The 25,529-nt window shown below is 54.9% G+C and overlaps 3 protein-coding genes across 7 annotated transcripts; 2 read left to right on the top strand and 1 right to left on the bottom strand.

Annotated features, from left to right (window-relative positions):
* Nucleotides 1-46: 46 nt before the first annotated feature.
* On the bottom strand, nucleotides 47-12,490 carry E2F4 (E2F transcription factor 4). 4 transcript variants are annotated; one of them, XM_048317144.1, is made up of 10 exons: nucleotides 12,314-12,490; nucleotides 10,343-10,452; nucleotides 9,704-9,865; nucleotides 9,194-9,237; nucleotides 6,412-6,473; nucleotides 5,993-6,278; nucleotides 5,395-5,559; nucleotides 4,233-4,280; nucleotides 2,637-2,681; nucleotides 47-2,345 (listed from the first exon to the last, which is right to left on the bottom strand). In XM_048317144.1, the coding sequence occupies exons 1-10, from the start codon at nucleotides 12,488-12,490 to the stop codon at nucleotides 2,230-2,232; spliced, it is 1,215 nt and encodes a 404-aa protein (XP_048173101.1). In that variant the 3' UTR covers nucleotides 47-2,229. The 4 variants fall into 4 exon arrangements, 3 of the variants coding, with proteins under 3 accessions (XP_048173101.1, XP_048173103.1, XP_048173104.1); XR_007206461.1 differs by adding an exon at nucleotides 4,811-4,922 and having other exon boundaries at nucleotides 2,295-2,345; nucleotides 2,637-4,280; nucleotides 12,314-12,479; XM_048317147.1 differs by lacking the exon at nucleotides 47-2,345 and adding an exon at nucleotides 4,811-4,922 and having other exon boundaries at nucleotides 2,652-2,681; nucleotides 12,314-12,479.
* An 817-nt stretch (nucleotides 12,491-13,307) lies between these two features.
* EXOC3L1 (exocyst complex component 3 like 1) lies at nucleotides 13,308-22,169 on the top strand. 2 transcript variants are annotated; one of them, XM_048317003.1, is made up of 13 exons: nucleotides 13,309-13,596; nucleotides 14,556-14,716; nucleotides 15,689-15,908; nucleotides 16,202-16,862; nucleotides 17,048-17,165; nucleotides 17,342-17,467; nucleotides 17,586-17,686; nucleotides 18,092-18,202; nucleotides 18,317-18,446; nucleotides 19,432-19,554; nucleotides 19,868-20,023; nucleotides 20,340-20,464; nucleotides 20,900-22,169. In XM_048317003.1, the coding sequence occupies exons 1-13, from the start codon at nucleotides 13,554-13,556 to the stop codon at nucleotides 21,084-21,086; spliced, it is 2,262 nt and encodes a 753-aa protein (XP_048172960.1). In that variant the 5' UTR covers nucleotides 13,309-13,553; the 3' UTR covers nucleotides 21,087-22,169. The 2 variants fall into 2 exon arrangements, with proteins under 2 accessions (XP_048172961.1, XP_048172960.1); XM_048317004.1 differs by lacking the exon at nucleotides 19,432-19,554 and having other exon boundaries at nucleotides 13,308-13,596.
* A 79-nt stretch (nucleotides 22,170-22,248) lies between these two features.
* On the top strand, nucleotides 22,249-25,188 carry CTRL (chymotrypsin like). The gene is made up of 7 exons (XM_048317005.1): nucleotides 22,249-23,114; nucleotides 23,262-23,365; nucleotides 23,512-23,591; nucleotides 23,831-23,912; nucleotides 24,014-24,194; nucleotides 24,599-24,732; nucleotides 24,965-25,188. The coding sequence occupies exons 1-7, from the start codon at nucleotides 23,063-23,065 to the stop codon at nucleotides 25,124-25,126; spliced, it is 795 nt and encodes a 264-aa protein (XP_048172962.1). The 5' UTR covers nucleotides 22,249-23,062; the 3' UTR covers nucleotides 25,127-25,188.
* Nucleotides 25,189-25,529: the final 341 nt, after the last annotated feature.

The raw sequence follows: 25,529 nt of genomic DNA, 5'->3' as shown, positions 1-25,529 counted from the left end.
CCATCCCCTGGGCTAGGGCAGAGAGGAGGCACAGGCTGGGGCAAGGTGAGAAACTCTGGAAAGTTTTTGTTTATTCACATCAGAGAACACTCTGTACAAATATCACAGGCAATTTTCTTTCCTTGCCAAAAAAAAAAAAAAAGTATAAAAATAATCTTTATATATGAATCAAAAGTTCGTTTGCAACTGTAAATTTTTCTCTAGTTATCCTTTTCGGGAGGTCATCTAACAGGTGGCGAACATGAACACTGGGAAGAAGGGCAAGGGCCAGGCAGTACACGAAGAACTCGAGCTACACCAAAGCCACGGAGCCTTGCTAACACGCAGGACTGAGTGATTCCGGTCAGCTTCCATGTGGAGGGGGGAAGGTTCAGGGACTGGCTGCATGCAGGCTGGAAGTTCACCCCCCGGCGGGGTCTCACACCTCAGCTGTCTTGCCAGCAGCAGCTGCCTGCTGCCAAACTAGTGTCCCATTGCTAGCTGGGGAGTTCTTCATGCTTTTCCCAAAGAGGCTGCCAGTGCTTTGTTACTGCAGCAACCAACAGTCCTTGTGGAGGAGTCCCACGCAGAATGAGAGGGCCTGAGGAGCCACCCCAGGGACACAGGTCCCAAGCACATATTCTTCTCACCTCTGCAGGCTTGTCAAACTTTACATCCCTTAGTGCTGGTGCTGCAGCTGGTTGTGTGGGTCACAGGCAGTGAGCAGCTACGCGGAGAAATTAAACATCAGCTGTTTAAGTGGATGGCTGGAAGCTCCCTCTCTGCAGCAGCCAGCCATGGCCTGGCCTGACTCTCTGTTCAGCAGTTTGCAGAGCAGGAAAGGCAGGGCAGCTGCTTCCACTGTGGTGGCAGGAAGATGTGCAAAACTAAAGACACTCACAGGATCTGACCAGAACCCAAAGCTGGGGCTTGCAAAATACAACACAAATCCATCAAGGCATTTCTACTCCAACTAAGCTGCACAAGGTCCACGCCTGGTACCAGCTGATGATCCTAAAGAACCCAACAACAGACCTTCCATTACAAAGCAATGAGAAATTCTTGTGGAAGAATGATGCAGAGAAAGCATCACAGTAGGTAAAGACCTGCCACAGGATCAGGAACTGGGAGTGTGAGTATGGGCACGAAGGGAGCAAATTCAAATATACAGAAAACCTGATCTTGAGAGAAAATGGGGTAAAAAAAGCCCACTATTTTGACACCACCTACATAAACTGTCACAGCAAAATACTACTGAATTGCTACTGCTTGGTCGCCTTTCAGACAGTTGCAGGTTCAATTGCAATGGCTGGAAAAAAACAGCTATTTGCAAATATGAGCAGGCTCTGATGTCCCTGGAGTACCTTACAGGCACCAGCTGGAGCAGTCTTATCCTTTCAAACATCTCTTCAGTCAGGCAAAACCAAAAATTAAAAACGAAACCACATTGGCACCTCTGCTTTAGCCCTATAGAAACAGCACAGCTGCTGGACAAGGCGCTGGAGCCCCCGGGGCTGTGCATCAGCAGACTGGTGAAAGCAGATCCAACATTCCTGCTGATGCACAAACAAGGAAAGGCTCAGCACTCCTGGGTCCTACAAGGAGCGCTCCGCTCCCAAGTCCCACTAGGAGGCACAGCTGGCTAAAAAAGTGCTTTTTGTAAAACATACTAGCTTGGTCTGAAGTCACTGAAAGAAATAGACACTTTGGTGCCTTTTTTTTTTCTCCTCTGGATGCCTTTCAGAAATAAAACTGCCCCAATCTGAACCACTAACACAGAGAAATCTATCTAACAACCTCCGGGCTTGTGAACTGACCGTGGTATTGGGGCTCCTTGTAGCAGCTGGTACCTAGGAGGTGCAAAGTGCCTCTGGGAGTGCAGGAAAAACCAAGGCATGCAGATTGGAGGAAGCTCAGAGAGGCACGTGGGCAAATTCTGCAGGTGAACTGGGAACACTCAAAACACAGAGCCTTTGAAATGAGGCCCAGGATCCAGTGGAGAGGTGCGGGGGGGGGGGAAAGCTGCACGTGTGTCTTGCACGTGTGTCTTGCACGTGCACCAGAGGAAGAAGCAAACTATAGGGAGGCTCCCAGCCTGCAAGTCCATATCTGTTGGTTCTGAGTCCATTTGAGAGCATCTCTGAATTACTCGGCCATCGAGCTCTAGCACAAAAGGAATCCAAAAATAGACACTTTCCAAAGAGTTACAAAACAGTCCGTGTTTGCGGAGCTCACAGCCGCACTGAGAAGTCAGAGGTTGAGGACAGGCACATCAAAGAGGTCACAGACACCTTCACTCTCATCCAGGTTATAGATGTAGTCATGATCTCCAGGTGGAGGGGAGAGGCGGAGCAAGGGAGCAAACACTGGGGAAAGAGAAGCCCAGGGTTGGTTACAAAACTCAGCACTCCCACCCCAGCTGAGAGCTGCCAATGGCACTGAGCAGAGCAGCCACCTCACATTTGCAGAACTGAAGAGACTCCTGGCTCTCACACCTCTCTCAGGGACTGGCAGGACAGTGAGAACAGAGTCTGTGTCCAGAACCCATAAAAGATGAGGGTGAGTCTGCAGTCACAAGGCTGCCAGCTGGGGGAAGTCACACAGCATGGTCTTCCTCCTGGGAAGACCATGCCATGACAGGAGACTCAGAGACTCACCTTCAGATGACATCAGCTCTTCCAGCAGCTCAGAGTTCACACATTCTGGGGAAGAGACAAGCATGATAGTAAAACTCTACTCTCCTGGTCTGCTCCTGAGTAGTTCCTCACTTTCCCCACCCTTGTTATCCCTTCTCTGGCTAAGGCACAGCATGTGCAGCAGGCAGTGAAAGGAAGCTTGCACTTAAGAGAGATAAAACCATGTAGTAAAAGTAATTCCAGCACAAAACACTATGGGAGAGCTCCAGCTCCTGTGGCTTAAACTGCACAGCCTTAAAGCAGCTGCCAGTGCCAGGGCAGCATTACCAGGATCACACAGGGATGAGAAAAGCTGCATGGAGCATGCTGCAAGGACCGTTCCTCTGAGCTCTGTAGTGCTGCTCTTTTCCAGTCCTGAGTTTTGCCTCTGTAGCTGTTGACTCTGTTTTGTCCTTTGCTCCTGGATCTTTTATCTTCCCCCTCCAAACTGGGAAGAATACTCCATAAAACCACATACTTTACCATAGACAGCAAACATCTCCTTTACAATAGCGTCCACACAGTGACACAGTAGAGTTACTTTGGGTAAGTTGGATCTTCTACATGGCTGGGCCTTTGCAGAAGTTTATGTCTCACATTGTGAACTCAAACTTACTCTGCAGATGTACTTTGACATCATCAAGACTTCATCCACTATCTGCAGCAGAGGTGCTGGGCAAGGAGGAAGGATTTTCTCCGGGCTGACTGTGGAGCCCAGGGCTAAGAGCACACAGATTGGAGACTCACACGGGTCTGTGTTTGGGTCTGTGGGGATTTCTACCCAAAGGCAGCACCTTCACAAAGCATCTGCTAGAGCACCCAACTAGGGACAGCTGTTGTACTTCTCCTGTGACCACCACTGAAGTGCTTGGGTGTACTTGGCCCTGCCTGGCTGTGGGGCTACAAAGGATTCTGCCAGCAGTGAAGAGAAATAAATGTACTGATAAAAAATTTCCCAGTTTAGGTTTATGTCAAACCAAATTCCTTCACCTCTTCTGCCCTTAACCCAGAGTCTGTCCCACCATTAGGCAGCAACCCACAGACATTCCTTGGTGAGAGGAAGAGGCAGAGTCAGAACTCCAAACACAAGTAACAGCATCTCCCTCCCCTACCGCTTCAAAATTACCAGCTCCTCCACCACCACCACTGACAAGTATTTTGAAGAGAGAACACTATCTCCCCAGATTATTTGCTTGGATTAGCCTTGGGCAGGCTAAAGCTGAAACAAGATTTAACAGGGATTTTTCTTTTCCATAGTGCTGACAAGCTGAAGGAGCATGGGAAGGCCGACCACGGATTAGTATCGGCATGGGGACAGGAAAGCCCTCGCTGGTGTGCTGCAGGCAAGATCTAGCAGAGGTTGCTGGAAACATGGAGACATAAAAATACATACAGAAACTAGTAATTTTAAGAGTGCCTAACTACTCTTTAGTAGAGGGCCAGCAGCCACCAATGACCACAAGCACCTTACAAAACCACATCCACAAAATAATCCAAAAGGGAGCGAATCAAACAAATTGTCCCTTTTCTGTGGATAGATGGGCACAGAAAAAAGCTGTGGTCAGGGAATGAACGTACCTCTCATTGGATCAAACATCTCTGACAGCTCTTTGGGAAGTTCCAGTACTGCAAATACAACAAACCAGATGGTTTGGATCATTACATGAAGAGTCTGAAATGCTTTACAGCAGAATCACCCACAAACCTACTTGCTCCTTACACACCCAAATCATCCAGAAATTCTGCTCCCACAGTCTGTGTCAGATATTTCTGCTGCAATGACAAGCAACAAAACACTGAAGCTCCACTACTTTAAAATAAACTTGTAGGAGCCCTGGGACATGAATATGTTATCACAGTCAGCAGCTGTGTCTGTAAACCTCACCCGGTACACTGCCTCGATTACCTTGTGTAGGATGAGGACATGCCTTTGGAGAGGCACAGTGATAAGATATATGCACATCCAAGGCCTAATTCCACAACCAAGATGACTCCAGACAGACAGCTCATGCTTCTCTGAGACATGCCAGCAGCAGAAGTGAACAAAGCACTGTGTGAGCTGCATTTAAGTAAGATTTCTTCTTCCAACCATAACCTAACCTTAAGTGTTTCTGCAGGGAAGTTTGGCTTCAAAACATTCCAGCAGTGTGGCTTACCTAGAGGATGCTTTTCTCTCCTTGGGCCAGCCTGCCATTTCCTGGCATAAAGCTCCAGTGTTCCTTTTTAAAAGCACATCAAGGAGCTCCCCAAATACATACTGCAAGATCACTAAGAACACAAGATCACTAAAGACAGATGAAGTATTCCTGGGTAAAGGAGGGAAAGTGAGACAAGAGCTCTCCTAATACAGAAAAGTCCCCCTGAGTTACAAAGGTGCTCTCAGTGGTGGCTGAAAATTCTATAGCTTCACACAGTCTCAAAGACAGGACCTTACTCTACAGAAAGGACTGAAAGGGAATAACCCTACATGTAACAGCAGAGACGTGTGTCATGTGGGTGTCCCTTGCAGATTTTCTAGTACTCATGTCACAGAAAGCAGCAGGACACTAGACAAGACACAGTCACCTCGTCACTGTGTTTCCTGGCAGCCTCACAGGGAAATGCCTACTCATCCTTTGCAGACCCTGGCTGACAGCAAAGGCAGAATGGAGTTCAGCTCCTTCCTCCAGGCCCAGCAGCCTTTCCCTCACTCCCAGCAGCAGGATTTTGGAGTGACACATGAAACAAGCAGCATACTCACTTCCTGTGGGGTCAGGTTTGATGGGCTCAAAGGAGGTAGAGGTGCTGGGCAAGACAGAGCTGCTGTCCAGCGAGGCTGAGGACTGCAGCAGCTGTGTGTCCAACGCCGCTGGCTGGCCCTCGAAGTCACCACTGCCCTTGGACTCTGCCACCGGGACATCGCACTCTGGAAACAGCCACAGACACACCCAGGAATGTCATCTCCCACCAGCCCCGAGGCAGCTGTGGCACAGACTCAGCCCTCGCTGGCAGTGCTGGCCAGGTACAAGCAGCTGCACAGGGAGAAGCTTTCCTGCTTTCCTCCACGTCCATATCTGGACGTATTTTCTGCTGATCAGTGAACCTGCACGATCAGCTTCTCTCCTCCAGGTGCTCCTACAGGCTGGCACTACCCCCTGAAGTCAAGTGCCTGATTTCTCTGAGCACAGCCAGTCCCACTAACCACGGCCAAAGGAAGAGTAGCAGCAAAGGCAGTGATGCCCCTTTGCCAGGAGCCCTCAACGCTGCACATCCAGCAGTGCCAGCCCCAACGGGGCCAAGGAATGTACCCTCCTCTGCCAGCCACCAGCCTGTTTCTGCCTTCTATAGCTCCCTCTCACCTGTGCCTGCATTTTTCTGTGCGGGAGGGCCATGGTCCTGAGTGCTGGTGGGTGTTGGTGTGGAGGGCTGGGTGCTGCTGGGAACAGAGGCCTCCTGGAAGTGGGCGAGTGGTGGGATTTGTGGTTTGGAGGGTGCAGCTGCCTGGCACTGAATGAGGTCTTCAGGGGGAGGGACAGGGAGTACGACAGGAGGAGAGCTCCAAGTATCTTTGTTTACTAGGAGAACATCAATGGGACCACTTGTACTCTTCAGGTGGATCTGGTATTTCTTCTGTCCATTTAGGCCCTGAGAAAAGTCAAAAGCAAAACACGGACATACCTTAAAAACCGTTTCCAAATAGAACATCAGTTTTCCACAGGCAAAGCATACATGCACACACACAGAGCCCCTGCACTCTGCCCATGGATTTATCACTCACCTCAGGGATGGGAACCTCCAAACGTGTGCCAGATGGGGCACGAATCACAAGGAGGGTGTCTCCTGTGAAAACAGAACCAGTCAGGGCTCCTGGCACAAGTTGTTGTGATGTTAATTAAGCACTGATGAAGAGCCGCGCCTCAAACCCCACCCCCCCTCTCCTGGCAATCTTCCATGGAAGGAAGACATCTACACCCCAAGCACATCATACAGTTCCTAATGTGCCAACGGCCCAGGGCACAAAGAACCTGCAAAGCTTCCCCTAATGCAACCCTGAAGTTTTTCAGCAGTGTCTTTATCAAGACTAATCTCTTTTCCTCAGAAGAACTGGCTTAAATTCACTCCTAAGAACTGAATTATAAAAAAACTGAAAAATAAATCTGAATCCTAAGGGAAGTATCCTTCATTCTGCTGTCACAAACTTTTAGATGTGAATTAGAAACAAAAGAGCTGCACTGCCAGCAGAGAGATGGGGCTGGACCAGGCTCAAAGCCAGGCTGCCAACCTCAGGCTGGTGTCCCAACACCTGAAATCAACACTCCCCGGTCTCTACCGTCCAGAGCTGCCTGGTGTTAGTTGTACTGGACCCTCCACAGAGCCCAGCACGTGTGGGGCTGGAAGCCAAGCTGACAGCATCCTTCCTTTCCAAGTTCTGCAGCTCCTTAAGACCTGCACCCTAATAACTCAACAGTCACAGGAGAGCAGCTCCCAGCCCGTACCTGGGTTTAGAGAAACGTGAACAGAGAAATACCAGAGCTGTGAATATCTGACATATTTAGATCAAGCAGCTTGCAGCTTTCACTTTGAATGTTTAAGCTTTAGTGTGGTTAATATTCACAGTACCCCAGTATTCTGCAGAAAGTTTCACTTGGTAATTAACACAGAAGATCCCCAGAGTGATGAGAGTGGACAGCAGAAAAGCACATCCCTTAATTTCAGGCCGGCAATCAAAGGTCAGATCAGCAAAAGGTAAAGGGATTAAAAATAACATGGGATTTGTCAATTGGATGGGACTTGCTTAACAAATCTACACTTAAGAAAAACGCAAAAGACATTAAAAATGCATAATAAAGCTCAAAGACATCAGCTCAAGCTGTAAGATCTGTTAGTTTCAAAGACAGGTGCTGGGTTTGTATCTCCTTTGAAAAATAGGTCCCAAATACTTGTACAGAACAGCACACACTAGGTTTCCACTTCCTTTTTGAATCTGCAAGTGCAAAATGCATCACAGCAACAGATGGGAAAATTATGTTTCCCAGTCACTAAAACCTCACATATTCTTACTTCTCTTTTTTCTTTTTTTAATTAATCCCTATTTGACAAGAGTCCAAGAGTGGAAATCTTGGAGCAAGCAAGTTCAATAGTCAGGTAGAAAAACCAGGAGCTGAAATTCAGCCTGCACCGCAGTTTGAGAACAGAAGAGGTCCAACAAAGAACCTCTGTACAGCTCAGGTGTTCAGGAGAGGAAGAAGAGTCATGTAAGGCATATTCATATAGGAAAACAGGACAGGCAATGGAAAACCACAGATGAAGCCTCCATTCTAGAGGGAATTGACACCTGCCTTCAGTAAGATCTAATCTCTGCATGTTTTGGTGAGGTCTGACCTCAGACACAAACCAGTTTACAAAAACCAGGTGCAATGAAATGCAAAACACTCAACCAGCCAAGCAATGAGCTGTCTGCTGGTCTCCAGTAAACTCTTCCAGACTGTTGTGAGTGATCTGGCCCGCAGCTCTGTCAAACTGAAAACACAATCCCTGCCCCCAAAAGTGCAGCTTCAACCAGAAGAAACAGTAAAGCCAAGGGAGTGGTGATGCAGCCGTTACACCAGTGGGAACTTGAGCAGTGTAAAGGCTGGTGAACGAGGAAAGCACAAAGGTAACAATGGCAAACAGAGGGGCTGGTGAAGGGCAGGGCAAGAAAAGTGCTTGGAGGAGATGAGGAGAGCCAGACACAGGGGAGATTATGCATGACTGGGGGCAGCCAGGATAAACAGCTTCAATCTCTGCAGCAAGCAAGCAGATGCAGGTTGCCAGGTCAGGAGAGGTCAGGCACCCGCTGAAGCAGAAAGGAGCTGCGACTCTGCACCACTACAGCTGGGAAGAGCAGCTCATGTACTGAGGCTGCCTCACTGCATGCTGGCCACCAGGCATTAATCTGGTCTTACATCTATCATTAAAAGTGGCAACAGAAGAAACAAAGACTCCTGTGGGTTTTCTTCACTTTTGCCCAGAGACAGAATACAGGGCTTTTGATAAAAGCCCCCCCAACTTTAGGAATAAAGGAAGGGCAGAGAAAGTGGTGCATTCCCTTCTGTCCTCCACTGTCTCCCTCCTGCATTCTTGTTGGCAGGGGGAATGATGTAGCTGAGAGACCACCTTTAATACTATTTCCCTGCTTACACCACGGTTTCTACTGTGCAGTAAAATTTGTTTCCTGTCATTAGAAAACTGCCCACCCAAGCCCTTAAAATTAAGGGCTTCTAACATAATACACATACCCACACAGTGAAACCCAGCAAGAAGACTTCCTTAGGAACAGCACCTCTGTTCCTTTAAACACAAGTAAAAGATATTGTCTGTCCCCTCTGATGGTGACAAGAAAGCTAGAACTCAGTGGTACACAAACCCAGGACAGCATCAGAGCTGACATTACATTTCACTTGATGCTGTTGGACAGCCCACAGTCTGCTGCCCACTCTTTCTTGGAGGAAGGAGAGCAACTGGGACAGACTGACAGGACTGCAGCATCACATCTTTACAATAGAGCACCACTTCCTCACCTGTGAAGCACTTGCAGATATCTTCATGTGTCACATATGCTAATGTTCCCAAGGTTAAGGAGAAAGGCTGCAGCTTCCTGCACAGACAGCTCTAAGGACACCTGGTGTTTCCTTCCTGAGCACAAGGAACACCATTCCAGAAGGGTCTCCATGCCACATTCTGAAGTGGTCTGCAGGTGAGGTCTGCAAGCTCCAGCTTGTCAGAGCTGACATTCTGAGATAGTTAAGCCACAGGAGCTGCTCTGCGCTCAAGAAAGTGGCACCTGTGACTCAGAAAGAAGCACTTTTCTCACTGTGGTAAACATTACTATGTTTTTTACTTCCAAAAGCCAGAGGAGCAGCTGGATGCAGGAAAAAGCAGGTTTCCAGGCTGGACAGTTACCCTAATTTCAAACCCAGGTGCTGCCTTTTGACTCTTTCGGTGGAGTTTCTCCAGCAGCAACAGGTCAGCACCCACCCAGCCCAGCAAGCGAACACGGAGACAGAGCCATCAGTTCACACAAAGGATATCGACTGTTCTGCATGTCTTCTGTAACATTTTTGATGCTCTGCTGAACCCACATCTTCTGCTGCTCCAGCTCCTGTTCCCGCTGCTCCAGGTCCTCTATGTCTGCCTTCAGCTCAATCAGTTTGTGAGCTATTTCACGTGTGTTGCAGCCAGGACCCACCCCCCTGGGCAAAGCAGAAATGGGTGAGATGCATCAGCCTCTGGAGGCATCCAGACCAACCCCAACCTCTCTGCCAGCCTCTTATTCCCACCCCTGTGAAACATCAAGGCCAGATTGCCTGGAAAGCCCTGTCTATAGCTGCTCTAGATCCCTACCTCTCAGCACAGCAATGTTTGGTACATCTTTCTACTTCCCACAGTCTAGCAGGACTCTTCCCCACCTCCAATGCCATGACAGACATCTTTTCTAGCCCAAGGCAGTGCAAATATTTAGTTTGTATCAAACTAACAGCTTTGCTGTAAGAGACACACCACACGTACTTCAGCTTTCCTCACTGTGCCATCAGCACAGCCCAGCTGGGGGAAGCATGAGCATGGACCACTGAGGAACCTTCCTCTGCACTGGGCATTTTAACCCCACTGTCACTTAAACCTGCACTAGAAGGGACCTGTGAACGATTTAGACCATCTCTGCCACTCACTTCCACTGGATACTGTTCTTGGACTTCTTCTCAATCAACCCGATGCCTTCCAGGACATTCGTGATATCGTAGATCCGTCGCTTCTGTCGCACAGCCAAGGTATCCGCAGCCTGCAAAAAGGTTAAGACGCTTAATTCCAAACTCTAAGTCATGTTTAGCTCCTTCCTGCCTGTCAGATTAACTCCTGGCCAAGTACCTTGCTCCCCATCTCATACCTCCCCTGTTCCAGCGCTTCAAGTTACACAGTCATGTTCTTGATCTCATATGACCATGAGAAGAAGTCACTCATTCTTCTTTCTTTCTTACCCCACTAAACATAAACCAAATTCCAGCCATCCTGCTTGCAGTGGATCCCAAAATCACCATTCTCCAGTAGCAAAGCAGTGTTTCCAGTACTACAAAACAGTAGTTCAGCAGCCTAAAAAGTCAGTGCTCCCTCAGGGTAAAAGAGATGGAGATGGGAAGGGGAATGCTGAGAGCTGTCTGGACAATGCTTCAGCGAAGTCAACATTCAAAAGTTCTTTTCTAAAGCTGATCCGATGCCACTTGACTAAGAATCAACATATTTTCAAGAGATTCCTCTGTTTGAAAGATGCAATTCCAGGTGGAGAGTAAACATGAGCATGGGGCTTCCCTGCCTTGCCCACACGACCCTTCTCCTCTCAGGTTTCAGGACTTGAGGAATGGCACCGTTTCCACTGCCACACGGCAACCTGGCACCAGCAAGAGTTAACGTGTGCACAGCCAGGACCAACAGTGTCAGTGGCAGTGCAGACAGAGCAGGTCAGCACAGGAATCGTGTCCCTGTCACCCACCAGGCCAGGACTTTGGAGACTCTACGCCACATAAATCACACTGACCAACATGAATCCACTTAATGGACATTTGAAGCAGGAAGATATTGACAAATCCAGAGACAAAAACTTGGTACAGGCATGGAGCCAGGAAATTCCTCCAGTCCTGCATTGTTAGAGCTTGCTGGCACTTGTCTGCTGCCTGCAAAGGGTCAGAACACACTCACACACGTGTCCACATAAAAGGTGCTTCTATAAACCATAGCAAAGGAACTTTCCTTATAGGAAAGGCCTGGGATTGAGTACTGTACATGGCACAGAGTTACCTCCTCTAGGTGAAGATCTTAAAAATGCAGAAGCAAGCTGCATTCACAGAGCACTTCTCCACTGCCTAAAGGCATCGGGGACAACCTCTGGCAGGTGATGCTGACCACACTCCCCCTCCTGGTGCGTGCCGGAAGGGTTAAGTGCTGTAGGAATGGTTTACTATAGGTATGTGTTTCTATAGGTGTCTGAGGCTTTGCAGGGCCGGATCATTATGGTGCCAGTAGTGATCAAGTGCAGGGTAAGAACACAGAAGAGAACAAGGTGGTCAAACGGGTTTGCGACTGAAGCACACAAACACCTGCAATGTCTGGCAAGGTCCTGGGGAAAGAAAAGTGCCGGGGACAGCCCGACGGGGTGGGGAGAAGGGCTGGGAAGGAAGAGCAAGAGGGGGTGCGAGGGCGGCCAGTGCAGAGCCGCTGAGCACGGCCGGCAGCTCTGCCGCACTCCCAGCGACCCCGCTTTCCCTGCACCTAGAAACAGAGGATCAGTACGGCTGGAAAAGCCCTCCAGGATCACCGATCCCAACCATTAAACCCCACCACTAAACCATGTTCCTAAGCACCACATTCACACGCCTTTTGAACACTTCCAGGGACGGTGACTCCACCGCTGCCCTAGGCAGTCGTTCCACCACTGCCTGGCCACTCTTTCCATGAAGAAATTTTTCCTGGTATCCAACCTAAACCACCTGCTGCACCGAGCGCTGCCGTGTCCCCGTTCTTCCCCTTCCAAACCTGCTCCAGCCGCCGGAGGACCGGTCCCGCCGGAGCCCCGCTCCCCCGGCGGCCGCTCCCTCCGAGCCCACCCCCGGGGTGGGGGAGCCCTCGCCCCCCGCCGGCTGCCCCCGCACCAGCTTGAGGTCGAGCACGCCGTCCTTGGCCTCCTGCAGCAGCGACACGAACTTGGTGGTCAGCAGCCCCAGGCTCTTCTCATGCCGGCTGGGCGCGCCCGCAGCCCCGCTGCCACCCCCGGGGGGCTGCGCCCCGCACTCCGCCATCTGCCCGCCGCCGGCTCCGGGGCCGCGCATCCGCTTCCGGGCCGCGGGGCTCCCCGGGAACCTCCGGGGCGGGGACGGCGGCGGGGCGGGGACGGGGGACTCCCCCCCCACCGCCTCTCGGGAGTAGGGAGGTGTTCCGCCTTGCTCCGGCGGTCTCCTCAGCCCCGTCGGTTTGGGGGTCCCCCGGGTAAAGGCAGGGGTGCGTCCATCCCCTCGCCGTCCTGCGGTGTCAGAGTCAAATCCCCGCCCTGTGGTACCAAAGCCAAACCTCAGCCATGCACCCAGCTCGCAGCGCCTGGGTGACAGGGGCGGTTTGCTGCTCCAGCACACCCAGTGCCGGGGGAATCCTCCAGCCTGTGCCCGGGGAAGAGACACATCTCCAGGTCCACCCGCAGTCATGGAGGGTCCATCCCCGCGCTCTCGCCTTCGGGTCAGGCTGGCACAGCGCACCACTTCCCGGCTGATCCCGCCTCGATTGGGCTCGCACTGTGGATGGGCTGGGGTCTGACACCCCGCTGTCCTCCCCGAGCCAAGCCGGGTGCGAGGGGGCAGCGCTGCGGGCACGGACAGGGCTGAGTGTCCGGAGAACGGGGTGTGCCGGTGAGGGCAGGCAGGGTGTGATCTCCAGAACGAAAAGAAACGGGCTCAAGTTGCATCAGGAGAGGGTTAAATTGGATATTGGGGAAATTTTTTTCATTAAAAGGATGGTCAAGCACTGGAAAATGTTGCCCAGGGCAGTGGTGAAGTCACCATCCCTGGATGTGTTCAAAAAGCGTGTGGATGTGTCACTCAGGAACGTGGTTTAGTGGTGGGCTTGGCAGTGCTGGGTTAACGGTTGGTACTCGATGATCTTCGAGGGCTTTTCTGACCTAAATGATCCTGTGATTCCGTGATTTCTACTCCCCAGACCTCCGGCTGTCGCGGTGCCTTCCTGTGTCCCCCCTCCCCTCCGCCCCCCGTTCCTGACGTCCTGAGCGCGGCTGCGGGAACACAATGAGGCCCTGAGGAGCGCGGCTGCTCCGGCTGAGGAAACGGCAGCCGGCTTCCTCCGCAGCCCTGCCCTGGCCCCGCAGCTCCGCACAGCCTGGACACCATGGGCATGTCTGCGGAGGACGAGCGCGCCGCCAGCCCCAGAGGTAACGGGGATGATGCGCCCCGGGGAGCCGGCGAGCTGGGCAGGGAAGGGGATGCTGCTGCTTGCAGTACATTTTGGGGATTCCCCTGCCCTTTGCCTCACCACCCCCTCCACCCCCTGGACCTTTTCCATGTGCCGGGGCTGGTGCCTTGTGTCCTTGCGGGGTGGAAGCTTGGCGGTGCTTCCTGATGGTGATACCTGCGCCGGGGCAGTACTGCTCACCGCACATCTTATCCTCAAAGCTGCTGTCCTCCTCCCTAATCCCCTGGTCCCCAAGGCTGCCAGTGACTCCCCAGCAGAGCAGGAGCCCGGCTTGGCACTAGGTGACATCCCCGCGGGGCTGCAGGGAGTGGGTGGGGATGGGATGGGGTAATGATGTAACCAGGCACTGGGGACCGGACTGGTGTGTGGTAACTGTGCTGGTTCTCAGCCCTCCACTGTGGCCAGGAGCTCTTTGGCATGGCTTCGGACCATGTGTCAAGGGGGACACAGCTGCGTGGGTGCTTTGGAGAGACCAGGAGCCTCCCATCCTCACCTTAGCCTGGCTCTCCTTCCTGCGAGAGCTGCCATCTCCCCATCCCTCCTGCTGACTCACTGCTGGAGTCTCAACCCTGCTGACAGCTTCCCAAGTGACATCAGACCCCCTCAGACAACCTAGCATTGTGTTTGGGGGAGCAGCGGGGATGTGCGCTCAGCCTGGGGACAATCTGAGCTGGCAGGCTGAGTCACAGCTCCCCAGGGCAGCCTTCTTGGTGCCACAGCTGCTGTGACAGCCCCAGGCCGTGGTGGTGGCATCTTGGGGGGCCCTTGCAGAAGGACCCCCTCTTGGTGCCATGCTGCCCAGCTTCCCACGTCTGTGTGTGCTTGGAAGTCCACTGGCGGCCAGCTTCCTGCCTCTGGCCTCAGGGGCCCTTCCTGCCCCACTTCGTTGTGCTTACTGACCCCTGGCTGCATCCCCAGATGAGGAGTGGCCGGAAGCAGAGAAGGCTGAGAAGCTGGCGAGAGGAGCTGCTCTGAAATGGGCTTCAGGGGTGTTTTACCGCCCTGAGAAACTGGAGGGGCTCGGGCATTACCGGAGACGAGAGACGCAGAGGAACAGCTCCATCCAGTCCCGGCTGAAGGTGTGTGTTTGCCACAGCCCATCCCATGGACACTTGCAGCCACATCCCCTCCTCAGGCAGGGATCCCAGTCAGGGTTCCCTCTTGCACCATGAATCCCCTTTGTGTCCTCTTTTGGCAAAATCTTTTCCTTTGGCTGGTGCTTGGTGGGTAAAGTGTAATTATTGGGGGGAGAAGATCTGGTAACCCACCCCTCACTCTCTGCCTTACCCCCAGGCAGTGTCTGAAGTGTTAAAAGGAGTCTTCTGTGTCTCTGACCATCCTTCAAAATAAAACACATGGGGGGTTCAGCACATTCCATGTGCAGGCCTCAGCGCAGCCCATCACTGCCCTGTCCCAGCACCAAAGGCTGCCTTTCCCCACGGCTGGGAGGAGGCACAGAGCTCCAACCTGTCCCCATCCATGGGTCCCCACAGGGGAAACTCCATCTCTACACATTTGTAAGGGCTGTCCCAGTCCCCCTGCACACCTCCCTCCTCACCCACCTCCCCTTTTGTATGACCCAAGGGATTATTAACCTCAGGACCCAATCTGTCGGAGTACCACAACTTTCTCCTGATAATTTTAGAGATGGTTTCTCCTACCCTGACTCTGGGTGAATTGTCCAGGGGGCAAAGCAACTTGCTTCTGGTGATTCTTGGCAGCAGAAGCAGGGAGTTAAATGAGTGGATAGGGCATGGAGACGTGCCAGTGCCACTGCAGGGCTGGAAAGGATGGCACTCCATTTGGGAGGAGGGTTTATATGGCCACTGAGGTCCTTCATGCCTTGGGGGTGCATGGGGGCCTGTGACCCACTGCTCTTTTGCAGAAACAAAGTAATCTTTTAAGAGACATCTGATTACTGCTCGCATTGGACCTTGTGGGGCTGGGAGAGTGCCTGCAACACAGACCATGCAGGGCTGGGGCAAATGGTGAGGAGTCCTCCTGCCTTCTGGAACTGCTCCACTGCCCCTCCATCCTTTTCTGCTCCCCAGTCAACTGTCCAGTCCTACCTGGAGGGGGTAAGCACAGGGCTGGAGCAGCTGCGGTCGGCGGCCCAGGAGGTGCAGAGCGTGTGCCAGGATCTGGGGGCTGCACGGTGGGCCCTGCTCGACAGTGCAGACCACTTCCAGGGCCTCCAGCAGATGAGGGAGCTGATGGAGGAACATGTGCAGCTGGCCTCGGTGGTCCAGGTGCTGCCCCAGATCTTCTCGGGTAAGGCACTGGCCCAGTCCTGGTCAATTTGGGCTGGAAAGCACAGGGGAAAACTTCAGTCCAATCCCAGGCTCTGTGCAGGGCTGGTGATAAAGCCTGAGCAGGTGACTCAGGCTTTGCCAGTTGGGTGGATGGAGATATATCCCTGCTTCCCCAGGGCCTGATCCAATGGTGTTCCCAGAGCCCTAGACCTTTCCCTTCACCATCTCCTTGATAACCTGCATCTATGGCCCTGGTGCAAACCCCATTCATCTCCACACTCAGTGCTGGCATCTCTCCTCCTTCTCCCACAGTCCACGAGGTTTTTTCCCATATCCTGCAGCTGCTCCATGGGCAGCATCTCTTGGAGGCCCACGTGGAGCTCATGATGGTGGAGCAACTCCGGGATGACATCCTCTCCCAGCTGCACCTCCGCGGGCTCTCCAGTGCCCAGGCAACTGTGCTGTCCTACTTCAGTGGCCTGCAGGAGCTCAATGAGAGCCTGGCCAAGCAGCTGTGGGACATTGTGGGCAGCAGCCTGCAGCTGGTGCGCGAGGACCCCGTTCTCTTTGTCACCGCTGTGAGGATCATCGAGCGGGAGGAGAAGATAGATGATACTCTGCTCTTGGAGGCCACCTTCCTGCCCCCTGGCCGCCCAAAGGGCTGGAGGCAGAAGTTCTACCAGGTCCTCCAGGACACCATCACAGGAGCCCATTTCCATGCTCCCCGCATGGATGCTGAAGGGCCGGGGCTGGCCAGGCACCTGGCAGCGCTGCAGAAGGACATCGTGTCTGAGCTGTGCGTGGTGAAGGACCTGATGGTCCAGTGCGTCCCAGCTCACTACAACATCCTCAGCGTCTGCACTGCCACCTACCACCAGGCCCTCACCAGCCACCTCCAGGAGATCCTGCAGGAGGACCTGGACAAACAGGGACTCTTCCTCATCCTTGAGTGGGCGCTCCGTGTGTACCACAGGTCAGCACCAGCCCCGGCACCAACCAAGCGGGGCATGTTGTGGAGAGCTGGGTTGTTCACTGGCTCATGGATGGGTTGGGAGAGTGTCTCTGGCTGCCAGGGCATGACCACCAGGAGGGCAGAGGGACAGGTAGAAACTCCTGGAGAACAGGCCTTCCCAGCCCTGCCCCACCTCTGCCCTGCAGCCCAGAGATGATGGGTCACCCTGACCTCCTCCCAGAAGTGGATGTTTCTGCTCTGGGTCCCCTAATGTCCTCTGAGCTTGTGGATCAGACAGAGAGGAGATACGTGATGAAAGTCAAGGTAAGTGAGCAGGATGGGGACCCAGTGACTCCCACTGAGCCAAGCATCTGCTCTGACAGTAGCTGCAGACCACGAGCCTGGGATGAGGCCCAGGACTCGCTGCTGTGCTGTGTTGGGTCTCAAGGGAGTCTGTACTTGGCTTCTTGGGCTGCCTGTGGTGGGTGTTCGTCCCACAGGCTAGCGTGTTCAAGTGGATGCAGAGGACCCTGGAGGTGGAGTTCAAGGAATGGTTCAGGGAAGAGGAACCTGAGACAGACCATCAGGGCTTCTTTCAGTCAGCCTTGCCTGCCATTGTCATGCAGGTGGGTCCCCAAGAACATGGGTACAGATGGGGCCACGACCATGCTGAAACCTCCCAAAAAGGAGTCTGTGGCCTGCAGGCTCTCCCTGAATCACCTCCACTCTCCTCTCCTGCTGCAGATGCTGAATGAGAACATTCAGGTGGCTTCCTTGATCACTGACTCTCTGCAGCAGAAGATCTACAACATGGCCTTGGAGGAGCTTGAGGCATTCCTGGGCCGGTCAGTGGAGCCCCTCACATCCCTGTCCACCCTCACAGACCCTGGGCCCATGGCCAAGCATCACAGGCTGGTGGTGGAGATCTGCTGTGGGGTACCCCATGCTCATCCAGGTCACAGAAGGCTCAGCAGTCTGTCTACCCATGCCTTTGGGGGCTTCAGCTCTCAGGGCCTGCTGCCCCACATACTGCTGAGCCCTCCCAAGGGGATCCAGAATGGATCCCACTGTCCCCCCCTTCCCAACAACCTATCACTCTCCAACCTGGTGGCAGGATCCAAAAGGAGCCAAGTGAGCTGGGAGGGTTGTGGGAGGTCCACGTGCCCCCAGGGAGCATCCCAGGGCCAGGTCCCTGTGGTGGGACACCTGGGGCTCTGCCTGCCCGTCACAGCTGCCTCGCTGTGTTGCAGCCTGCGGGAAGCCTTGGTGCAGTGCGGGAAGGAGCACCAGCAGGACCGGGCTGTTCCCAAGTACTACATCTCCTACCTGCTGGCCGTGCTCAACAACAACCTGGCTCTCAGGTACCTGCACCAGCACCTGGTAGCTCTTGTAGCAACACCCACCCCCATCCTCCCTGGGGCCAGTGTTCCCACTATGCTTCCCAGGCTACCTGTACTCTCTCTTCTCTCTCCTAGCAATTCTGTCTCCTCCCTGCACTCCAACACTGCCTGCAGAGAAGTCCCCACATCCCTCCAGGCTGCTCTAGACAGGATGCAGAAGAAAGCCACCCAGCTGCTGCTGGAGGAACTGCTCCTGGACCTGCAGGTATGTTGGTCCAGCACCTGAGCCTGCCAGGGCTGCAACAAAGCTGAACCCAGCAAGAGCAGCCCTATTGCAACACCCCAGGCTCGAGTTTATTCCTGCTCGGGGTCCCTGCCATGTACTCTGTACCCTGCTATCACCCTGCAGACATCTCTGCCAGCCTGTCCCCCAGACCTCGATAAACCACCCGATGTCTGTCGCCAACAGCACCGCCCTGTATCGCTGGGGCAGATGGCTCATGGCCCCCAAATCACTAGCAGACAGAGACCAGGAGCCACAGCCCCCCCCAGGCTGCCTCACACTCCTTCTTCTGGCTGTTCCATGGCAGAAAACCAGCTGGAAAGCAGCAAAGTCTGTGTGGAGGATACGAATCCATGTGCAACTGCCTGAGTCGTTTCCTGCCAGTGTAGTCAAATTTAGCTTTCCTGGAGTCTGGACCAAAAACCTGAAATAATTAACAACATTACTATTTAGGGCTTGAATGCCATGAAAACAAAGGAAGAGCCAAAGGGTGAAGATCTTGCAGGCGGCAGTGGCCCCAGCAGAGACAGAGGGAGCACGTGCCTGTAAGCAGGAAGACAGGCAAGGACAGCAGGGAGGGAGTAGGAAATCAAAAAACGTGTTATGTCTAGACAAGGGAAGTGATGAGGAGTGGAAATTAAAAATAAAATCACAGCAGGACAGGCCAAAAGCAAGTGTGTGAGAAGCAGCTTGTTGCCCACACCTCAGGTGTGCATCAGGACCCAGATAAAGCCCCAAAATGAGGCTCTCAGGGTGTCAGGGAGGGACGGGCCCCAGTGTTTCCGTAAATTCCTAACCTAAACCACTCTTCCGTGTTTACACTGAGTTTTGGCTGGCAGCAGGGGCTTGGGGGCTTTGCAAGGCAAAGTGTCCGTGCTGGCAGGCAGCAGCTGTGGGTGTCGTGCTGCCCTGAGCTGGCAGCTGTGGATGATGCCGGGCACAGACACTGCTCCTCTGCTCCCTGCAGCCCCTCTGCCTGCAGCTGCCTTCCCGCAAGTGGCTCTCCGGGTCCCAGCTCGTCGGCAGCATGTGTGAAGTGATTGACAAGTATGCAAAGGACTTCTCCCGCGTCAGGAAACCCGTGTGCACGGTACCTCCTTCGAACGGCTGCTTGTCTGAGGGACAGCTGGGCAGCTGGGGGCCGTGCTGGGGTGCAGGATGCCGGGAATGCCGGAGAGCCCCGTCTCATGTCCTCTGGAGCAGTCCAGAGAGCACCGCCACACGGAGGTGTTCAGGGCTTCCCCCAAATCCAGCTGTTTCTCTGTCCCTTTGGTCAGGAGGCTTCCCGGCAGGTTGTTCCCATGGCTTGGTGTTGTGTCCAGCCCTGCTCCCCTCTGCCTTTCCCTGGGGAGCTGGGTTCTGACACCCAGGCAATGCCAGCGCTAACAACTGTCCCCTCCCAGCTCCTGCTGGCGGAGACCGAGCTCCTGGTGGCGAGCCAGTACCTGCGGGCACTCCTGCAGAGGAAGATGGTGTGCAAGAGCCGGGAGGAGCGGGGCCAGCTGTGCCAGCGCCTGCTGCAGGACGCCACGCAGCTCCGGGAGCTCTTCCGTGGCCTGGTGAGAGGGGCCTGGGTGCGCCACGGCAAGGGAGCATCACCTCACCCTCCTGCTCCCCTCCAGCCCACAGCCCACGAGCAAATGGGGCTGTTACACCTGGGTGGTTGTAAGGCCAATATGGGAAGAACTGGCTGGATTAGGGACTCTGGGGACCGTCACCCTGCCCAGCAGCCCCTGATGGGTGGGACACGCTGAGTGGGAAGACACCAGCTGCAGGGGATCAGGTGCCCACGTGGGCACTGCAGATGCAGCTGTGTCTCACCAGCCACCGCAGTGACCTCCTCTGGGTCTCACACCTGGCTGCTTTCCCTCCCAGGGCCTGGACCGGAGCCAGCAGAGCCTGGAGGCTGTTTTTGCCCTTCGAGAGCTGATCAGCCTCAAAGACCCAGCTCTACTCAGCCTGGAGGTGGTGGGCTTCATCACCAAGTACCCTGACGTCAGGTAAGGCCCCTCTCTGCAGGAGGCGCTGGTGTGAGTCTCCCCTGGAAAGCCAGTCTTGGGCTGCACCCTGTGAGGTGACACAGCAGAGCAGGCAGAAACCTGAGCCTTTACCCCCTTCTCCCTGAGATTTCATTTTCCCATGCTCCAGATTTGAGGGGTTCTTGAAAAGTCCCAGTGGCAAAGGTGTAAAGAAAAAAGCAGTTCTGCTGTGGCATACACACATCTATATTTGGTGGCCAAACAAACTGTAAAAAGTGAGAAAACACCAATGGAAATGTCAAAACCAAATTCAAAAGTTTTTGGGGACTGTTTTCAAGAAAATGCTACTTTGCCTGGTGCAAAGTACCAGTTTTCCCCTGGCCTTGGCTTCTCTGGATGGGGGGAGGTTTGCAGGACATGAGCAGTGCCCAGGCTCACCTCTGGCTCTCTGCCCAGCGATGAGCACATCTCCACCTTGCTGGATATCCGCGGTGACGTCTCCAAGGAAGTGCGGCACGTGGTGCTGGAAATGATGGCTCAGCACCCCCAGGTCCTGCCCGAGGGCTACCGGCCCATCTTCAGCACCATCCTGGTCCCTGTGCCAGAGCTGCCCTTCTGCCTTCGCAAGGGCAAGTGTGCCTGACCCTGCCTGGCACTGGTGCCCCGCTGGTCCCAGGGTGGGGCCGTGAGGGGCAGCTCTGCGGCTGTACGTGGTGAGAATGGAGGCGACACACGGCATCCCCTACACACAGCACCTTGTCCTGTGTTGGGGACGGTCTGGATAAAGGCCATCCTCCCCCAGTCTTGCCCCATGAGAAGACTGTTCCCTGCAAGCACCAGTCCTGGGATACCTGGACTGGGGGAAATCCAACCTGTAGTTATTTTGCTGGCCTGCTGGGACAGTGACTGAGGGCTGCTCAGGCCTGGCCCATTGCCTGCAGGAGAAAGAAGAGTTGCAGAATGGACAGGAACCTGCAGCTGGGGCAAATTCATGTCTCCATGGGCTGCAGGGATGTTTGGGTTTCTCCAAGTCTCCAGACAGCCCCCTGAGCCAGTGTGTCCTGGCTGTGCAGGCTGTTACCATTCCAACTCCGAGGCAGACTGGAGCCTTGCTGCGACCAGGCTGGCAGGACGGTTTCAGCCATGAGATGTCCTCTGGGCTCAGCCTAAGGTTGGGTGTTGCTGCTCCACCGGGCTGGGCCCTGCATGGCCGGTGGGGAGCAGCTGAGCCAGCTCATCGTGGCTCACGGATGTGGAGGAGAAGGGCACAAGGTGGTGTCCCCACCCTGGACAGTGCCATCAGCCCTATCCCTGCTGGCACAAAGGGACTGCTCTGAGTTCCTGCTGACTTGACAGACTCCTGGCTCTTGCTCATTTGCCAGCATCCAAGACAAGACTGGAGCTGGAGGCTCTCAAGCTGCATGGAGAGCATGGTTGTGCCTGGTGTGTTGTCCTGCTCCAAGGTTCCTCTGTGATGGGCAGCACCACCCTGAGCACTGGCTCTCCCTCCATCCTCTGCTGCTGCCTGGCCTTTGGCCATGTCCTCCCAGGTGCCGTATGAAGATCAGGAGCAGTCTGTGTCTCTGCCTACACCCTTGTGCCCAGCCCCTGCAGTGGCCCGGGAGACCTCCATGCTCTGCCACGCTTCCCGCCCTGGGATGGGCCACATCCCACTGTCCTTGCATGGTACCACTGCTGGAAATAAAGGCCTGAGTTCTGCACTCGCTCCCCAGTGTCCAGGCTCTGCTCCCTGGAGGGTTGGGGCAGGGATCAGGGTATGTGGGTGGCACAGAGAGGGAGGGATCCATCCCCATGTTCAGCATCACTCCAGAGCTGGCTCCCTGCACCCTGTGCCAGCCCAGGAAATCACCCAGGACACGGGGGATGATGCAGACACTACATACCCATGTCCAGGACAGAGGGGGCTGAATGCTCCCCAGACCTGGGGGAGGGTTGGGTGGCTGCAATGCTCAGTGAAGGGCTCAACCTCAGCCTGGGGAGGGGCCCACTGTCCTCCCTGGGGCTCATGGTGTGCTTGCCCAGCTGGCCACAGCCCCCACCTGCCTGGGAAGATGTCTGCCCTCCCCACCTGCCCCCCTGGCTCTGGGACTTGTTCACCCACACCAGGACATGGTTCAAAGGGTGGCCCTGAGCCCTGGGAACATCCAGCTGGGACCAGTGCTGCTCCAGGCCAGGACTTCATGGCCATGTGGAAAAACAGCTCTAGTGCCAACAGATCTGAAACAAGTCTGAGCATGGGATGACCTCCCACCCCAGGCACTTCTGTCCATCCCAGCATGTCCAGCCCCACTGCTACCCCAGCTGTGTGCTCACAACCAGCCCCCTGTGCCCTCCATCACAGCCCTGTGGTGCTCTCCCGCTCCAGCTCCACAGGCTGCAGAACTAACACAACTCATGACAGCAAAAGCCTAAGCCCCCCAGGTGTCTTTTGACAGTACCTTCCCACGTCCGTGTTTGTGCCAGGCTTGGCCCCTCACTGCTGCCCACAGCTGGCACAAGGCCACTGGGGGACCTTAGCCTGGCCAGCTATGAGCCACATGGCTCCCTGGCTGCTATAAAGCTCGTGGTCCCCAAGGGTTCAGCCCGTCTCCTTTCAGGATGGTGTTCCTGTGGGTAGTTGCCTGCCTGGCCCTTGCCAGCGCCGTCTCAGGTAAATGCTGCCCATGGGTGTGGGAAGGTCCTCAGGGTGCAGCAGGATGCTGGACAGGGTGACACAGAGCCACCCACACCAGCACAGTCCCCAGATATGAGTCCTGAGCTTTTGGGTCACCCTTATGCCCCTGTGCCTCTCCTGCAGGCTGCGGGGTGCCTGCCGTCAGTCCCTCGGTGGCCTACAGCGAGAGGATCGTCAACGGGCAGAACGCTGTACCCGGCTCATGGCCCTGGCAGGTGTCCCTGCAGGTACAGCACTGTCCCGCTCCCTGGGCACTGCCCTAAGCACCGTGCTGGCACGGCACAGCCACAGTTGGGCACCAGGGGGACCTCTGCCTGTCCCCAGCTTGGGGGTGCTCAGGCCACCCAGCTCCTCTTCTCTCTTCCTTCCCCAGACCCGCACAGGATCCCACTTCTGCGGCGGCTCCTTGATCAGCCAGTACTGGGTTGTCACAGCTGCTCACTGCAATTTCAAGTAAGGAGCAGTGCCTGGTCAGCCCACGCTGGTGCCACTGGCAGGGGCTCAGAGCATGTTGGGCATCTCTGGGTGGCACTTGGGTCAGCCCCAAAGGCCTGAGCAACCCAGGGCTTCCTCCCCAGTTGTCCCCATGGTGGCTTCCCTTGGGTTCCTCATGCCCAGGGCTGCCCCTAGTGCTGCTCCCACCCGGGGTGCTGGCTGGACACATGCCCCTGACTCTCTCTTACCTCTTGCAGCCCGAATGCCCACGTTGTCGTCCTCGGGGAATATAGCCTTGCTTCCAATGCCGAGGCCGTTCAAGTGAAGACTGTGTCCAGGGTGAGCCAGGCGGATGCGGTCCTGGGTCAGGGCTGCAGCTCTGCACTGCAGCTGCTCCCACAGGGCAGGGATGAAGAGCTGTGGTGTTTCTCTCTCTGCAGGCCATCACCAACCCCGGCTGGAACCCCAACACCATGAACAACGACATCACCCTGCTGAGGCTGTCCACGCCCGCCCAGCTGGGATCCCGTGTGTCCACCATCTGCCTGGCCCCTGCCAACCTGGTTCTGCCCACCAACGCCTGGGCTGTCACCACCGGCTGGGGACGCACCAACCCCAACTGTACGTAAGCTGCAGCTTCAGGGAGGGCTGTGTAGTTGCTGTTCTTCCTGGGGGTTCTGAGGGTCCAGGGGTGCCTGTGGGGGTGACATCTCCTGTATGTGTGGGAAGGGTGGAGCTGGGCAGTGGAGTAACCCTGTCTGAACGTGTACCAATGTGCAGATGGGCGTGGGTGTGTGTGTAACCCAGGGATGACTGTGCACAGGCACAAGCCTGCCCTTTCTCGGGGCAGCCTGCACGAGGTGATCCCAGGGAAGAAGGGGTTTGTTGGCACAGAGGAGGAAGACACTTTGTATGGCAGCACCCATGCATTCAGGAGCACCCGTGGAAGCTTGCCCAGGGCACCTGTGTGCTCTCCAGGAGACCCACAGACACCGAGGTGATCTAACGGTGCTTCTTTCCCCTAGCCCAAGCCCTGGCAACAGTCCTGCAGCAGGTGACCGTGCCCCTGATCTCCCAGAGCCAGTGCATGCAGTACTGGGGCAACCGCATCACCAGTGCCATGATCTGTGCTGGTGGGGCTGGTGCCTCCTCCTGCCAGGTAAGGAGCTGAGCTCCTGCTGCACAGGGTGGGTGGAGGAGGAAGAGGATATGTGGGATCTTGCTGAGCTCCCATTGCATCACAGGGAGGGTGGAGGAGCAGGGTACATGGGGTCTTGCACTTACGGAGCCAGATATTTAAACTACAGCACCTGGCTGTGCACAGGGGACCAGGTGGCAGGGACCAGTTTGGAGCATGTACCAGGAGTGCTAAGCAGGAATCTTCTCTGCAGGGTGATTCTGGCGGACCTCTGGTATACCAGAGTGGGAATGGCTGGATGTTGATTGGCATCGTCTCCTGGGGAACCTCCAACTGCAACACCAACACGCCGGCCATGTACACTCGTGTCAGCCAGTTCCGTAACTGGATCAACACCATCGTTGCTCAGGGCTAAAGGTGCTGCCAGCGTGATCCCTTCACTGGGATTAATAAAGCATCAGCATTTGCTTGCGCCAAGCACTGCCTCTGGCTCCTTTCTTCTTGTGATGCAGAGCAGGGTGGAAGGCACATGGACAAGCCTGGGGCACCCCGTGCTTCTCTCCTGAACGCCAGCACTTCCCAGAGCTGGAGCTTGGTGCCCAGCTGGGACCCAGGGGGAACTGCAAAACCAGGTCAGGATGCTCAGGCAAAGAGGGAGCAGGGCTGGCTGTGGTTCAAGGGCTGCTTAGGGGGTCTTCAAGTACACCCTGGCATCAACCCAGAGACCAGGCAGGGCTGAAGGTTGGGAGAATGGTCCTCCCACTGACTCAGGTGTGAAGTGCCACCAGGGAATGGACTGTGGAGCTGCAGCTCAGTAT

This window comes from Corvus hawaiiensis, chromosome 12 (genome assembly GCF_020740725.1).
Source record: "Corvus hawaiiensis isolate bCorHaw1 chromosome 12, bCorHaw1.pri.cur, whole genome shotgun sequence".
NCBI classification, from domain to species: Eukaryota; Metazoa; Chordata; class Aves; order Passeriformes; family Corvidae; genus Corvus; species Corvus hawaiiensis.
The sequence above is the reverse complement of the archived record's forward strand: the minus strand, read 5'-3'. Positions and strand labels throughout refer to the sequence as shown.